The sequence below is a fragment of the Dermacentor albipictus genome, chromosome 6, assembly GCF_038994185.2.
Source record: "Dermacentor albipictus isolate Rhodes 1998 colony chromosome 6, USDA_Dalb.pri_finalv2, whole genome shotgun sequence".
NCBI classification, from domain to species: Eukaryota; Metazoa; Arthropoda; class Arachnida; order Ixodida; family Ixodidae; genus Dermacentor; species Dermacentor albipictus.
In genome coordinates this window covers 11,766,432-11,782,392 of record NC_091826.1, presented here as the reverse complement: position 1 = coordinate 11,782,392, position 15,961 = coordinate 11,766,432, and the positions used below count along the sequence as shown (strand labels likewise).

The following is a 15,961-nucleotide window of genomic DNA, read 5'->3' as shown; positions in this document are numbered from 1 at the left end:
CACAGGGGAGACGGCACGGGATGCAAGGCCCTCTTCACCACTGGCCCTCTTCAGTGTTTGAATGCGAGATGGCTTGTGGTGGCACCCTGTGGCGCCGCTGCATCTAGGCTATGATTTTGATCTCAGAGGCCACGTGCAGCAACGCGCAACTGTCATTGACAATGCAAAGATGAAATGGTGTCTATTTTTTTTTAGATTGCAGACACATATACAGTTGAACCCGGATAAATCAAGTGCGAAGGGTATTGCGAAGTAGTTTGATATATCAATAATTCGATGTATAAAATAAAAAAATTTGATACAAAATTACTCAGGGGGATTTTACAGCTCTTTGTTATAAGCAATAATTTGTTTTATCAGGGTTCGATATACCCAGGTTCTACTGTATTTCTCATTTAACTCAAATGAGCAATAATTGTATTACTAAGAATGTTATTGTGATCACAAAATCGGCCAATAGCAGTTATGGGTCCAGCAGCTTGCGATGACGCTGCATGATGAAATTGTGAAAGCGGGAGCAAGTGGTTTTTAATTGCTTTTGACGCAAGATTATAAACTAAATCCTGCATGTGGTGCAATAATACTTGGCTCACATATTCACAGAAGCCTTATTAACAGATTGGCAACATCATCTTGCTATGTTCAAGAAGTGTTTCAGGGCCCCTTTAAGAATACCTAGGCACAAAAGTTTAGTACAACCGGTAAAAATTGTGAAAGAGAAAGACGTGCTGCAACATTTTCAGGTACATAAAGCAATGAAATGTAAAGTGACAAAAAGTTGTAGTGGCTGGCCAGAGCTATCCAATTTGTTGATGGTAAAAAAATTGTCATAAAAGGAATTGCATAACATGCTAGAAATTAATTTCAGCTTGGCCAATCTTCTTGGCTTTTCTTGCCAAAACAAGACCAAGATTGTAAGATGAAATCTTGGACTTCATGCAATCTTTTCCTCACAGCCATCATCACTTAAGCATGAAGATGGAAGCTTGAATGTCTAAACTTTGATTGCCTGCTGCAATTGTGAAGATGTGAAGTGGCTGTTCTTGCTGAAACAGGACCAGTACTGTTGAGAAGATTGCAAAATTTTGGTCTTTACTCAATCGCGTCATCGCTTTCGTGGTTTGGGTGTGAGAGAAAATGAAACAGAAATGTTTGGCGTTTAGTGGAAGTTGTCTCTGGAAAAAAATGTAATCCCTTTCCTTAAATAAGCAGAGTATTCCAAAGCAGTAATCAGTAAAGCCAGGTTCTGCGTCTCTTCAAGATGGCAATGTAAGCAGGTGAATACAAAGACTTCAAAAAGTGTTTTAATCATTATTCCCAACGCAGCATCAACTTCATGTGCAAGTCTCGTTGGTTGCGTACAGAATGTGGATTTATGCATAAAAGCTTGGAGGAAAGAAGCACTGCGCTATTTGAAGACATTTCCGTAGAAATGCTTGCACGTAGCCCTTCTGGGTAAAAAGTCACTAGAAATGCTCATGACACAACCATAGATAGCTGCTGTAGCTATGTAAGACATATGAATAGTACTTTAACATTATTCATAACTGATGTGCGGATTTCTGACGCGCCTTATGTATCACAAATGAAGGTTCTTGCACCTGTAATCGTGTCTAGATCATTCACAGTGAAATCGTTCCACTTCCATTGTTATGGGAACACTGATGTCGAAGTTATTTCTACTTTATGTTCATGCATCTCTTAAGAACCAGCCAAGAGTGCTGGGGTTTGTGTTATTGACATCTTGCAAGCTGTACAATTGTAGTGGCAACAACCTTCCTCATCAATAGTGAAGCACTGCAGGTCTTCTGTACGGAAGCATGATAGTGGATTCCTCTCCTACACCCCACCACTTCGCCCTTCCTTGCACGTGCTTTAACTAATTCATAAAGCAGTCTTTCCCCATAAATAGATTGTTCTCCCTGTTAAACAACAAATTTCCAGAGTTAAATGGCATTCTAGACTACAAGATCACAACACGTGGCCGTCTTGACAGACCATTACTGTCTGTCCGTTGATGTTGCAGTAGGGCGTCGTACTGGGCTTGCACTATTCGAGGTGCAGCTGATGTGGCAGCTGGAATGGTGACTGTAGTGGTATTGCCAGTGATAGCTGAAGTCGACGAAGATTGCACATTCTGGCTTGGGCTTGCTGATTTGGTGGATTCATTTCCATGCAAGTGGTTGTGCTCTGAAATGAAAGCGAAAGCTTGTACAATGGTTCACAGTGCTGACTGTTTGAAGTTTGAAGTGAACCTATTACGAAAAATATGAATATGAATATGAATATATGAATATGAATATATCTTTATTTCCAATAGATTGGGGGAGACAGGAAAGAAAAGCTGCAAGTGCAGCTTGAAAAAACACCCTGCCCCCTATGACCACAAGACATGGGCAGCGCGGAGCTGCCGCGTGTTTTTAACCAAAAAAAAAAAAATATACACAGTTTTGCAAGAATGCATAAAAAGTGAGTAGTTGTGCGTAAAGAAGCTACAAAACGTTTCACATATGACAGACAAAAAAAAAAACATATATACACATATATATGTAATATAAATGTGAACAAAAAGCTATAAACTCATCTAATCTGCACTTCTCAAATAGCTGGCCATATAAACATTAATATTAGTCACACTGAATTAGTCGAGAAAATTCTGATGGGGTAAGGGCATATATATCAATGCCAGATTTGTTGTAAGCATTTAAAAGCCTTGGTAAGTTGTTTTTTAGCATTTGTGAGCTGTAATTAGTCCTAAAATGGTGCACAGTCCAGGGTTCTGTGTTTCTTGTGAAACGTGAGGGGACACGTTCTTCTAAACATGATAATTTAACAAGGGATAGATCGTTTTTCCTGTTCATGTAATAAAACTCCTGCAAAAGTCGACGCCTATAAATTTCGTGAGCTGTGATAATTTTAAACTGTGAAAATTTTAAAATGCGAGCATTTGCAACAGCGTCTAGGCATTTGTAATTTACATATACAGTTGACTTCTGTTAATTCAACCCTGATGCAACCAACAAAATTTGAATTATGCAGAGGGTAGAATTAAAGAAGATGCAGAAAAAAAATGCCAAAACACACCACTGCTTCATTTGACAGCATTTGCCTGATTCTAACACTCCCCGTAATCAAATGCGCACTGCACCCACTTTCTATGTTTCCAAAGTACAAAACCAATGTAGAAATGATATTAAAGCTCCTAAACAAAGTAGAAATCTAACGTGCACTCAGTCCCTAGCAAAAAAAGTTAGAGGACGCTTCAGCTTCGCCTTTTAAGAGTGGAACGCGATAGCACTCAAAGACTCCTGACTGCTTTTCATGCTTCCTGGCAACTGCAGCTTATGTAACCGTAACATTTACTGGGAAGCGCTGGCGGTGAACGCCATGCACGAAGGCAAGCTTTCTGGTAGGAACGGGGCCACTTGCATAGGTCGATTTCCTGTTATTATTTCGCGCATTTAATATTTCAGTCTGAGAAGCGATAGCATAAAAAATATGCGCTGTCAGTGTTTTTTTTTTCCATTACGTTTGTTTGTAAGTTGCCCTTCTCAAAATTCTAAGGAATAACTTTGTAAAGAATGAAAGGCAAGGTATGAGCAACTTTGGTGGTAAAAGATTAGTTCTATTTTTGCCATAGTGACGTCTGACGCTGGATGCAAGACTCGGGACGCCGACGCCAGATTTTGTGCGACACGGGGCCCTTAATGCTATTGTGTTAATAAATGGGCAAGGGTCTAATGTGTTGCGCTATGGCGGCTGGTTTCCTAGAGTCAGCTTTGCCACAGTACATCATGTGTGTCAAAGCATACGATTGCCGCAAAGGCGATTGCTGGCCCAGGTTTCTTGGGGAAAAAAGAAGTGTGCATTAAAGTGAGGTAAATACTGTAATCAGACATTTCAAACTACAGTTATTGCTTGAAAAACCTTCCAAGGCCAGACCAAGAATAGGTGTTTTTGGCAAGAGGTTTGACATACGTTCAACGGATTCACTGTCTCCTGAGCTCTGCCGAGACATGCTGTCACTAAAGGAGCAGCTATTGGAGTCACCATAGGGGTCACGCAGGTGAATGCTGACTGGTAAGTTTTAATCATTTGGCGAAGGCCAATTTTAGAATTGAAATAACATAAGTTTGGGCCCATAGATTTACATGGGCGCCGGCCAGGACCTTTGGTCAGGATAGAAGTAACCAAAAAATCGAATTAACCGGAGTCCAACTAATTGAAGTCTACTGTGTAGTTAAGTCACAGTCTTGCAGTCGTAGCAGATGTGTGCCTTTGGTCATGATCACAGCTGGCTACCACAAACACAAAAACGATTTCAGTATTGTGAAATGCAAGTGGTGTGTGTGACTTCTGAAGCTCTAGCCTTTTTGAGCAAGTGAAATTTTTGTTAACTGTGCACATTCACATTTCAGTCCACTAACTGAACTTCCTTTAGTGGCTGTTGGCGCCAGTATTCTCAAACGTTAGCGCGACTTTCTGCAACAAGCTAATGCATGCAAGCATACCGCTTTTCTATTGCACTAAGTTGCTAGTTCAGTTATGGAAATCCAACTAGCCCAACAATCAACTCTTACCACTCCTGGCACTACGCTCAAGCATGCATTCAGCATCAAGCATGGCATAAAGAAAACTCACCTGCAGGCACCGAGAAAGAGTAGATGGTGATGCAAAAGCAAGCCACCATCACAAAGGTAAGTAGTGCGGCCACAACGATGAAGCGGGACTTGGGGATGGAGATGATGTCTTGGTGGCCTGGTTTGGAGTGCACCACACTGCAGAGAAAAGCACAATGAAGTTTGGGGTGTTATCTACATACAAAACCTAACCAAGCACGCAATTCCCTGTGCCACTGTGTGTACTGAATAGTGGCGTGGCATAAGTAGTGGGAGCAGTTGCAATATGCACTGCTCCTTGTTTTGTTCCCTTTTCACCTTAGTGTGTTTCCTTGCACTGTTTAGCCACAATATACACATATGAACTAGCTCAACCTTCAATGCTTCTATGGCTCTCACTGGCCACAAAAGCAATCATGGTGAAAACAGAACTGTCTTAGTACTGAAAGAGAATTTGTTTTACGGACAAAAATAGCCAGAGTTATTTTTGAACACATAGTTGAGAGTGTACTTTAGTTTAATATTTCGTGCTATGGCTAGAAGACTGGTAGGAGGACCTTGCCATGACTTGGATAAGATTGGTGCATTCAAATGACCCACATGTAACACAGGGTGTGAAGTTTGACATGCACATCATTTAGTGCTTTCTGGCTGGTATTGAAGCTGTGGCCAATCTTAATACGGGGACAGGCATTCACCAATTGGCTCTGTTCACATTATACTTGTACAGTATGGTTTAGCCTCATTATTCTATTACATGAAGGCATGCTCATTCAGTGTATTATGGATACCTAATTTTGTTTCTTTCATTTATTATATGCAGTGCACTGAGACAATATTGAAACATAGTTGCGTGAATAAACTGGTTCTAAGCACAAAATTTACTGATGACTTGATTGCAACATGGATTTGTAAGCATTTTCTAGCGCTGGTATTCTTGGAGCCTAGTGTGTCAAAGTGTACCATGCAACCCATTCACAAAAAACAAATGCATGATGTAATGAATCCTTTCTTTGTATTCAAGTCACCAATGTTATAGATACATAAAGAAGTCAGCATAATTTACTGTCATAGCTGAACCACAATTTAACAAAATTTACAGTTGTATACTTTAAACATTTAATAATCCTATCTGTACTGCAAATGTATTTTACCACGATTTAGCAAGGTAGTTTGGCACCACAGTTTATACCTAACAAACGTACCAGGACATCGAAAAAAGTCCTGCCGAGACAAACTTCAGAACTTGCACGCATCAATGCTAATGATAATGTTGCTGTCAAGTGGATGGCGAGCAGCACGCAGTGCTGTGCCATCTGTCACCCTATTACAGAACGTTGGATCCCATCTATTTTACTCGCCGTGGTTGCTTGGTGGCTATGGTGTTGGGCTGCATCATGTAACCGCACAAAGGACAAAGGACATAGAAGAAAACACACAGGACAGGCGTGGACATCTGCGCCTGTCCTGTGTGTTTCCTTCTTTGTCCTTTGTTGTTTGCGCGGTTACATGATGCATTTGAATATCGACCACCAACTAGCCCATCTCTCCTTGTTAAAAATGTGTTGGGCTGCTAAGAACAAGGTCGCGGGATCGAATCCCAGCCATGGAAGTTGCATTCTGATGGGGGTGAAATGCGAAAACACCTATGTACCCAGATTTAGGTGCGCGTTAAAGAATTCTAGACGGTCCAAATTTCCAGAGTCCCCCACTTTGGCGTGCCTCATAATCAGATTGTGAATTTGCCACACAAAACCCCATAATTTTTTTCCCATCCATCTTCTACTTAAAGCCTTATTGTGAACATGATATGTGCCTCTGTGACTTAAAACAGAACTAGGACAGTGCTTCACACTGCTGTGTTGATTCACGTTACAGGGTTAAACCTGTAATGCCCAACATGTACGCTGCACTGTGTATATGCTAGTATATGCTCTCATAAGTTGTTCAAAATTATGTTTCATGAATTCTCACTAACCCCTTTCTGGAGCAATGATTCCTGTAGGATTTGGACAGGCTGGTTATCCATGGTGGTCAAGTACCAAGGCGTAAAAAACTAGGGATAAAGGTAAAGAGGTGTGTGCATGTGTGTCTATATATATATATATGCATGGCGGATGGCAGAGTTCAGGTGTTTAATTCCAGGTTGGGGAAAACCGTAGCACCTCCACCAGAATCTAATAGGAATACAGCACAAGACAGCAGCAGGCAGTGTGTCTCAACCAGAGCAGCAGGTCAGGCAAATCTCGAGCTCGTGCCTACCGGGCGATGTGGCTGCGGCGCCGGGCATTCCTCTTCGCTACAATACACACACACATATATATATATATATATGTATATATATATATATAATTCTGGCTACGCCCACTGCAGGGCAAAGGCCTTACCCATACTTCTACGACTACCCCGGTCATGTGCTAATTGTGACCATGTTATTATCCTTCCAAACTTCTTAATCTCATCCATCCACTTAACTTCCTGCCGCCCCCTGCTACACTTCCCTTCTATTGGAATCCAGTCCGTAACCCTTAATGACCATCGGTTATCTTCCCTCCTCATTACATGCCCTGCCCATGCCCATTTCTTTTTGTTGATTTCAACTAAGATGCCATTAACTAGTGTTTGTTCCCTCACCCAATCTGCTCTCTTCTTATCCCCCCTTAATGTTACACCTATCATTCTTCTTTCCATAGCATGTTGCGTCGTCCTCAATTTAAGTAGAACCCTTTTCGTAAGCCTCTAGGTTTCTGCCCCGTAGGTGAGTTCTGGTAAGACACAGCTGCTACACACTTTTCTCTTGAGGGATAATGGCAACCTGCTGTCCATGATCTGAGAATGCCTGCCAAATGCACCCCAGCCCATTCTTATTCTTCGGATTATTTCAGTCTCATGATCTGGATCCGCGGTCACTACCTGCCCTAAGTAGATGTATTCCCTTACCAATTCCAGTGCCTCGCTACCTATCGTGAACTGTTGTTCTCTTCTGAGACTGTTAAACATTACTTTAATTTTCTGCAGATTAATCTTTAGACCCACCCTTCTGCTTTGCCTCTCCAGGTCAGTGAGCATGCATTGCAGCTGGTCCCCTGAGTTACTAAGCAAGGCAATATCATTAGCGAATCGCAAGTTACTAAGGCATTCTCCATTAACTCTTGTCCCCCATTCTTCCCTATCCAGGTCTCTGAATACCTCCTGTAAACACGCTGTGAACAGCATTGGAGAGATCGTATCTCACTGTTTGACGCCTTCTTTTATTGGGATTTTGTTGCTTTCTTTATGGAGGACTATGGTGGCTGTGGAGCCGCTATAGATATCTTTCAGTATTTTTACATACGGCTCATCTACACCCTGATTCCACAATGCCTCAATGACTGCTGAGGTTTCGACTGAATCAAACGCTTTCTCGTAATCAATGAAAGCTATGTATAAGGGTTGGTCATATTCCGCACATTTCTCTATCACCTGATTGATAGTTTAAATATGGTCTATTGTTGAGTAGCCTTTGCGGAATCCTGCCTGGTCCTTTGGCTGACAGAAGCCTAAGGTGTTCCTGATTTTATTGGCGATTACCTTAGTAAATACTTTGTTGGCAACGGACAGTAAGCTGATCGATCAATAATTTTTCAAGTTTTTGGCGTCCCCTTTCTTATGGATTAGGATTATGTTAGCGTTTTTCCAAGATTCCGGTACGCTCGAGGTCATGAGGCATTGCGTATACAGGGTGGCCAGTTTTTCTAGAACAATCTGCCGACCATCTTTCAACAAATCTACTGTTATCTGATTCTCCCCAGCTGCCTTCCCCCTCTGCATAGCTCCTAAGGCTTTCGTTACTTCTTCCGGCGTTACTTGTGGGATCTCAAATTCCTCTAGACTATTCTCTCTTCCATTATTGTCGTGGGTGACACTGGTACTGCACAAATCTCTATAGAACTCCCCAGCCACTTGAACTATCTCATCCATATTAGTAATGATAACGCCGGCTTTGTCTCGTATCGCATACATCTGATTCTTGCCTATTCGTAGTTTCTTCTTCTCTGCTTTTAGAGACTTCCTCCATTCCTGAGAGGATGCTCAATTCTATCCATATTATATTTCTTTATGTCAGCTATCTTACGCTTGTTGATTAACTTGGAAAGTTCTGCCAGTTCTATTCTAGCTGTGGGGTTAGAGGCTTTCATACATTGGCGTTTCTTAATCAGATCTTTCGTCTCTTGCAATAGCTTACTGATATCCTGTCTAGCCAAGTTACCACCGACTTCTATTGCTCACTCCTTAATGATGCCCATAAGATTGTCATTCATTGCTTCAACACTAAGGTCCTCTTCCTGAGTTAAAGCCGAATACTATATATACAGCATTACAGTATATATACAGTATGATATATATCCTGCTATATGAAAATTCCACAAATGACCAATATAGCAAAACTAACAAAAAAGTACTCTGAGAAAAAATCTCAGTGTCAGCAACGTTAATTAGTAATTACATGTCAATTTGGTGTTACATAAATGTAGTTATTGATATTTTGCAAATGTCCATGCACCGTCATAAGCCGAGTTTTGGACTTGCCTTGGGTGAATAAAAATGGTCCTCAAACATTTTGTGGCTATACTTCATGTAGTTGCGATAGCGAATTAAGGACTTAAGATGACCATTCAGTGCCTCCAATTTACAATTTATGAGAAGAGCCTCTGAAATGTTGTCAAGGACAATAAATTTCTTCAGTGATAAAATTCGAACCAGAAAGGGTTAAGGAAGGAAAACTGCGCTATTAGTAGCGATATTGAGAGTAAGTTTTCAGTTACGAATAGTTCAGAAAACCAATCAGTAATTATTTACTGTACTAATTAGGTATAAACTAAAATAACATTTCATTGTTTTTTGCGTGAGTGCAAATGCACTCTTCATTGCCAAAAGTGCAAAAGGTCAACTATGTTTTGGCATTACAGGGTTTAAGGAATACTTACACATTCTTGAAGTTGTAGAAACTCTACCACACATCTCATGCGTGTAAAAGGATGATACTTAGCAAGTGTAAAGGTTGTGAAACATAAGATAGCTTAATTTAATTATAAAGTTGGTCTCAAAGTGGTGGACATTACATCGTCAGTATAGTGAGGTCACGACATAGAGCAAAATTTGCTGACGTGTAGTACAAAGGCTAGGTATGATGACATTGTCCATAGAAAAAATTCACAAAAGTGCTGCATTTCTGGCTGCACTTATGTGTAGCTGCCGCAGCGACTGCAGAAAAAGAGTGAGCCAGTGTATCATGATGTCATGACGCACCCGCCTCGTGCATAGTGAAGCTGAACGTGGTTCATAGAAGCATTCTTTATAATAAACTATCTGGGGCGCTCTGATGCTTGCTAATATTTTTTCTAGGATTTAAAGGGTTCAATCCTTTATCTACCACAAACAGAAAACAAGTTGAAAATGTCATTAAAGTGCAATCATAGACGTTAAATTCTTGGGATCAAATTTTCTTTTTTTTACTGTGGATAGCATGGTCTGGTGAGTCTGCCTTCTGATGTCACATTCAATTGCAGAGGTATGCTGTCTGAGACCGCTGCCTCTACTGATCTGAGGCCACAGGGCATGTTGTTCCCATTGACAGCTAGTGTCGTTCATGACTCTCATCACTACATTTAACCGTCTCACATGCTTCCCCAGTTCAGCCAATCAGACCACACTCCTTGCTCCCACAAAGGGATGGAATTCAGATTGGCCTTGGTTTGTGCAGAAGCAAGTGCATACATTACCTAACCATTGAGCTGTCGCGCTGCAGGCTTCGTTCCGATAGTGATCGATGCGTTGTGCATGAGTGATTCACTGTCATGAGGACCTCTATGCTGGTTGGGAAGCTGGTAGGAAAGTGACTGCAGAAGAGACAAGCAGGCAGACAAGCAAATGTAGAATACGCGTGACAAGTGGATCATCACATCAGTTGTAAAGTTAGGAAAAGAACTGACTGATGACTGCTAGGTATTCCAGTGACTGCAGTAAGCATTGCCAAAATATGTCAAGGGTTAAAGGGACACTAAAGATATACACTAAATCGGTTTAGAATGTTAATTGTTATTTAAAATCTAGTTTTGTGAACTTTGTGATAAGAAGTTGATTAATAGAAGAGAAAATGAAGGTATAACTGCAATATTTAAGTTTTGTGCCGAAACCACAGTGCTGGTGCGTGTGTGCGATGATGTCACAGACTTCAAAGAATTTTTTGTACTTGGACTGTTGTTGCTCAGTAGAAGTTCCTGAAACTTGCCAATTTCAATCTTTGGCTCTCTTAGAAAATGAATACAATGCAGTCCATATTTTCCAATAGAACATTAACTAAACCTGAGTAGAGACCGTCAAAATCAATGACGCCACAGCAAGGTGGCATGAGAATTTCAAGGCAGCGGTGCCGTCTTTTGTTTTATTGTGACAACAGTTATATGAACACTCCAAGTGCATAGCTGCCATCGTTGTTGCCATGATGTTCCTTACAAAGTACAAGGGAGATAACATTGTTGCCGCATGCTGTATATGCGAGTGAAAGCATGCGAAGGTAAGCCGACAATGGTGACTCAATCTTGCAAATGCAAGGGAGGAAAGCGTGGACAAAGCGCGCTGCCTTCCATTGTGCACAAGGCACTGGGGGACGAGCGGGCGTTCTGCTCCGGTGGTGGCTGCGTGTGTGGCCGCGCAAGTCCTATATTGAAAGCGATCTGTGATGGGCACAGAGTGCGCCGAGTGCCGATAGCTTCGTGTGCGCTGTGTTTTTGTGCTTAGTTCATGTAGAAGCGAGAGGAAGTGCGAGGTCAATTCGCTCGCTGCTGCATCCACGTTTTCTCACTGCAGCGTGTTGACAGCCAGTGTGCGTGGTCATCAAGTGAGATGTGTTCATGTCTGCTTGTGCATGCATGACACCATGCTTGTTAATTTAGTTTGTAAATGAATGTTTACAATTTTATACGGCCGATAAAACTACAATCCTTACTTCATATAGCTGTGTACTAATCTGCTATAACAATTGATGCTTCGCCTTTCAGGCAAAACTGTGACTTCTTTTGTGTATTTTCTGACTTACCAAGCCTCCTGTTGTGGTAAGAGTGGCTATTTAGGTATTCTAAAAGGGCAGTTTGCCGATACAGTTTAGCTTATTTTAACCTCATTTTCTCTTTATTGTCCCTTTAAGAAAGGACTGCTTGTAGGCAGTCTTTTCTTAAAGGGTTTCTAACAAACAGGGACATAAAGATTTCTACAGTCTTAATGGACATAATGCTAGCGAGAATGGCATGCATAAATGAAAGTGGTCATTTATTTTAAACAGCACCAAAAAACACACAGATAAGGAAGAGCACAGGACCAGCGCTGTTCCTTGTGCTCTTCCTTGTCCGTGTGTTTTTAGGCGCTGTTTGAAATGAATAACCTGTACCAACTAGCTCGCACCCAAACCCTTCTATGAAGGTGGTGCCTGGTACACTCGTTAAGCAGAAAGCTAGTAAAATGTTTGGTAAGCACAGCATTCATTCAACCATGTTAAAAAATATGCACTAGTTACATGGTTAATATTCGTACTACCGCAACTATTTCAGCAAAATCCTTCATACCCATTAACCTCACTTCTAATACTTTGGACCTGCCATTCTTCAGAAATTAAAGCTTTTTTTCATGCAAAAGTACAGCATTCATTCAACTATGAGTAAAAACTATGCACAAGAGTTATGTGATCAATGTAATAATAATGCATTTGCTTCAGCAAGATCGTTCTTACCATTAATCTCACTTCTAACATTTTGGACCTGCTAATACACGAAAATTAAAGATTTTTTTACATTGAAATTGCACTGTAATCTTCACAAACAAGGGTTGATGTGTGATTCACAGTGCTCAGCAGCCCAATTTTTTTGTCCCTACAAAAATATTTGCAGCTTAAAATCTTGAAGGACTTTTACTGTATAAGCAGTGGCAACTTAGCAGTCCCCATCAGATTACAGTCGAACCTTGATATGCACAAACTGATATAATGAAGTAAATATAGAAAATTTCTTTCAGCAAGTAACAAATATATGCTTACAAAAAAAATCAGGTATAATGAAGGTAATTATGTGTTGAGTGCAAATTCGTTATAACGAGGTTAGACTTTAATGCATGTACTAAGTATTGTGGTTTAGAACAGTTTGCAAGTGCAGTTGCTGCCATAGCAATGGAAAAAAAGAAAACACCTTTGGCTGCATGGAGTCGCCTCTTTCATGCAACAGATGTCGTTGCTTTTGTGGGCAAGTGCCTTGCTGTCGTCATCCTTGTGGACTTTGATGTCTTTGTCTTTGTGCACCTTGCCATCCTTGTCCTTTACTTTCATGGAGATCTTACAGTTGCCCGAACAGAGCTGGCCAAGCAGGGCATCCAGTGACTGAACGCCCATGGCTCTAGCAGGGCTCTGTGTAAGAACCCTGGTTGGTGAGTGGCTGGACATTGTCTCTTGGTTGTGGCAGCCCGGGAATGCCAACCTGCAGGAACCATGTTCGCCACATCTGCCAATATGTACATGAGCAGATTTTCAAGCTTTCATTAAAAAAGTTGCGCAGAAACTACTGGAGGATAATTGTCAAACTCAAACATCCTGGTAGGCGTGCTGAGATATATGCTGCTGGGGACACTTATTGGTTAACTATACTGGTTAAATGCTATGAAACATGCGAATGCTGTGACACTGCACTGCCTCCAGGATCAGCCCACACTGAAAACAATGTTAAAATGCTTGCAAGGACATATGTTGTGCACTGGTGTCAGTATTGGCCCACAAGTTGATACCTTTGATGAAACGGTCTCTGGAATTGGCCCAGCTTACTCGGCCAGACACCTGTCCATGCGAAGTGAAAGGAAAATCCAAAGAAAGCGTTGCTTTAAAACCAGTGCCCACCCTGTCCCATCCATGTACACAAAGGGTTTGAGGGCCCTAGCTGTCGACAAAATGTAATGCACCCACTTTCATTATTGGTACTCAATAAAACAACTTAGTATTTCTAGTTTGCCACCAAGCAGTATGGCACAAGTGTGGTAGTGCCACATGTAATGCACTCCTTGCCTTGCAGCAAGCTAAAGTAGGGTTGCTCCTGCTTTTAATGATTAGCCCATTTGCAATCTTTTTAACATGTAGCATTGGAGTGCAGGTGATAGCCAATCAAGAGCATAATCATGCAAGTAAATCATGTAATCATGCAAGCTTCCATTCAAGTTCCATATGTGATTGCTGGAATACACATTATTTCAAGAGAAACCTGACGGGCACTGCCATGTATTAGACTGGATAGCGGTGAAGCATCTCTGATTGGTTGCGCAGAAATAACCTGCAGGAAGCAAGTGCACATGGTTGTTACTTTCCAAAGGGAAGTTGTAGATCTCCAGCACTGTCAAATGTTGGTCCCTTCAATGGGAAAGGCCGCAAGGTCTATTTGCCGCTAAATCTAGAGTCGCATGTTTTCTTTGTCGACCTGGACTGCCCAGAACTGCCTGAGGTGTTGAGTATGCCATTATTCATTGGCTGGAAGCAGCACCTCAGGCAGTCCTGGGAAGTCCAGGATGACAAGTTGAAGGCCCCCACTGGAACTAAATCCAGTGCGATTGCCACCTGGCGGACTCTTGTAGAACTTCATTGAAGGGATATCGAGCATGTTTGCTTGTTGGCTGCGTCTAACGCGTGCGTGTAAGTTGTATGTATGTGCAGCACACATGCTGTAAGCATATTGTGCACATGTAACAATGTATTTCATAAATATAGTGAGCTCGCTTTCTGTTCGCCATTTCGGGGCAACATTGCATGCAGCCCTGCATAATCCTGGCACTCTTTTTAAGCTGCAGTGATGCTTTGTTGAATACTATACTATGGGGACCTCTGCGTGTATACGTACCGAGCTCTTTCAGCAGGACACAACGACCGTGTTTTGCTGGGCTGCTGTGGGGGCTGACACGACGTGGGTCTGGGCGGCACAGCAGGCGCCTCGGATCTGTCCACACAGCCCACCTGTTGTTGCTGGTGGGTCACAGCGCGCCTCTGCTGCTTGGTCCTGGTGCTCAGGTCTTCCTCTGGCAGGGAGATGCGGACCTGCGGGCCGTAGCCGCTGCTGGCTGCCACTATCGGCTTGTGCAGTGGCGGCGACGTCGTGGAGGAAGCAGAATTCTCCAATGAGCAGTTGTTCCCGCTGCTTTTGTTGGGTTTCGTCGCAGATTTCGGCGTACTGCCCATGCTGCTGTTATTGCTGGCCGCCGTGAGTCGTCGGCTGCCACGCACCTGCTGCTGTGAGTGGCTCTCATGGCCAGCGTCGTACTCAGCGTCCAGCAGCCCAGCCTCGTCATCCTTGCTTCGCCGTCGGCCGCGGTACCACTGCGCCAGATTGTCGCCATAGTTTATTTAGCAATAAACGATAGTCTAGGTGATAGCCTGTATAGCATAACCTCGTGTGAACCTGCATATAGTAAGCTATCGGATATATAGTGAAGAGAAATGCCATCGCGGAACCATTGTGCCCGATCGCTGCCGCATTCTATTCAGTATTAAAATTTACTCGTAACAGCTAGAGGTAATAGCCTGTACAGTCAAACCTCATGGTGAACCCGCATATAGTAAACTATCGGCCATAGCGAAGAAAAACGCCTTCGTGGTACCACTGCGCCCGATAGCTGCCACAATCTCTTCAACGCAGGACCCGAGGTAACATACGCAGGAAAGAGACAACAAACTTTTTGGAAGGTTTCTTAACGTTTTCGGCTGGTGGACCAGCCGAAAATGTTAAGTAAAGAAATCTTCCAAAAAGTTCGTTGTCTCTTTCTTGCGTGTGTGTGTGTGTGTGTGTGTGTGTGTGTGTATATATATATATATATATATATATATATATATATATATATATATATATATAAGGATAAAAGAGGATATCTTTACTGCATAGTTGTGCCATCGAAAAAAAAAGTAATAAAAAGAGAAAGGGGGGCCCTGACAATGACGGAGTAAGCCTGATCGCACTTACGATGGTTTCAGCACACTTTTTAAGTAGCTACGAAAATTCGTGCGTATACTCTCTGTCTTGTATTCTTATTAGGACGGCCATCATGCTTGCCCATCAAAGAAACGGCGGCAGCACAACAGGTCCAAAATTATGAACGAACTAATGACTGCACGCTAAGGTAAGGAAAACAATTGTGCCGTACCTTGCTGAGAGGATTCCTGAAGAGGTGCTCTTCGCCGGCGTTTTCGCTGCGGCATTCAACGCTGCGACAGCGCCGAGAATGTCCCCTGCGAGGCTCCTTCATGTTACAAGCGGCGTTGCGGATTCGAGGCCACTGTGATGACAGCG

General features: G+C 42.3%; 1 protein-coding gene across 1 annotated transcript; it reads right to left on the bottom strand.

Moving 5' to 3' along the window:
* Positions 1-1,282: 1,282 nt before the first annotated feature.
* On the bottom strand, positions 1,283-15,951 carry LOC135914229 (uncharacterized). The gene is made up of 6 exons (XM_065446989.1): positions 15,816-15,951; positions 14,522-14,994; positions 12,836-13,120; positions 10,382-10,498; positions 4,642-4,778; positions 1,283-2,190 (listed from the first exon to the last, which is right to left on the bottom strand). Exons 1-6 carry the CDS (start codon positions 15,915-15,917, stop codon positions 1,964-1,966), a joined length of 1,341 nt encoding a protein of 446 aa, XP_065303061.1. The 5' UTR covers positions 15,918-15,951; the 3' UTR covers positions 1,283-1,963.
* Between the last annotated feature and the right edge of the window lie 10 nt (positions 15,952-15,961).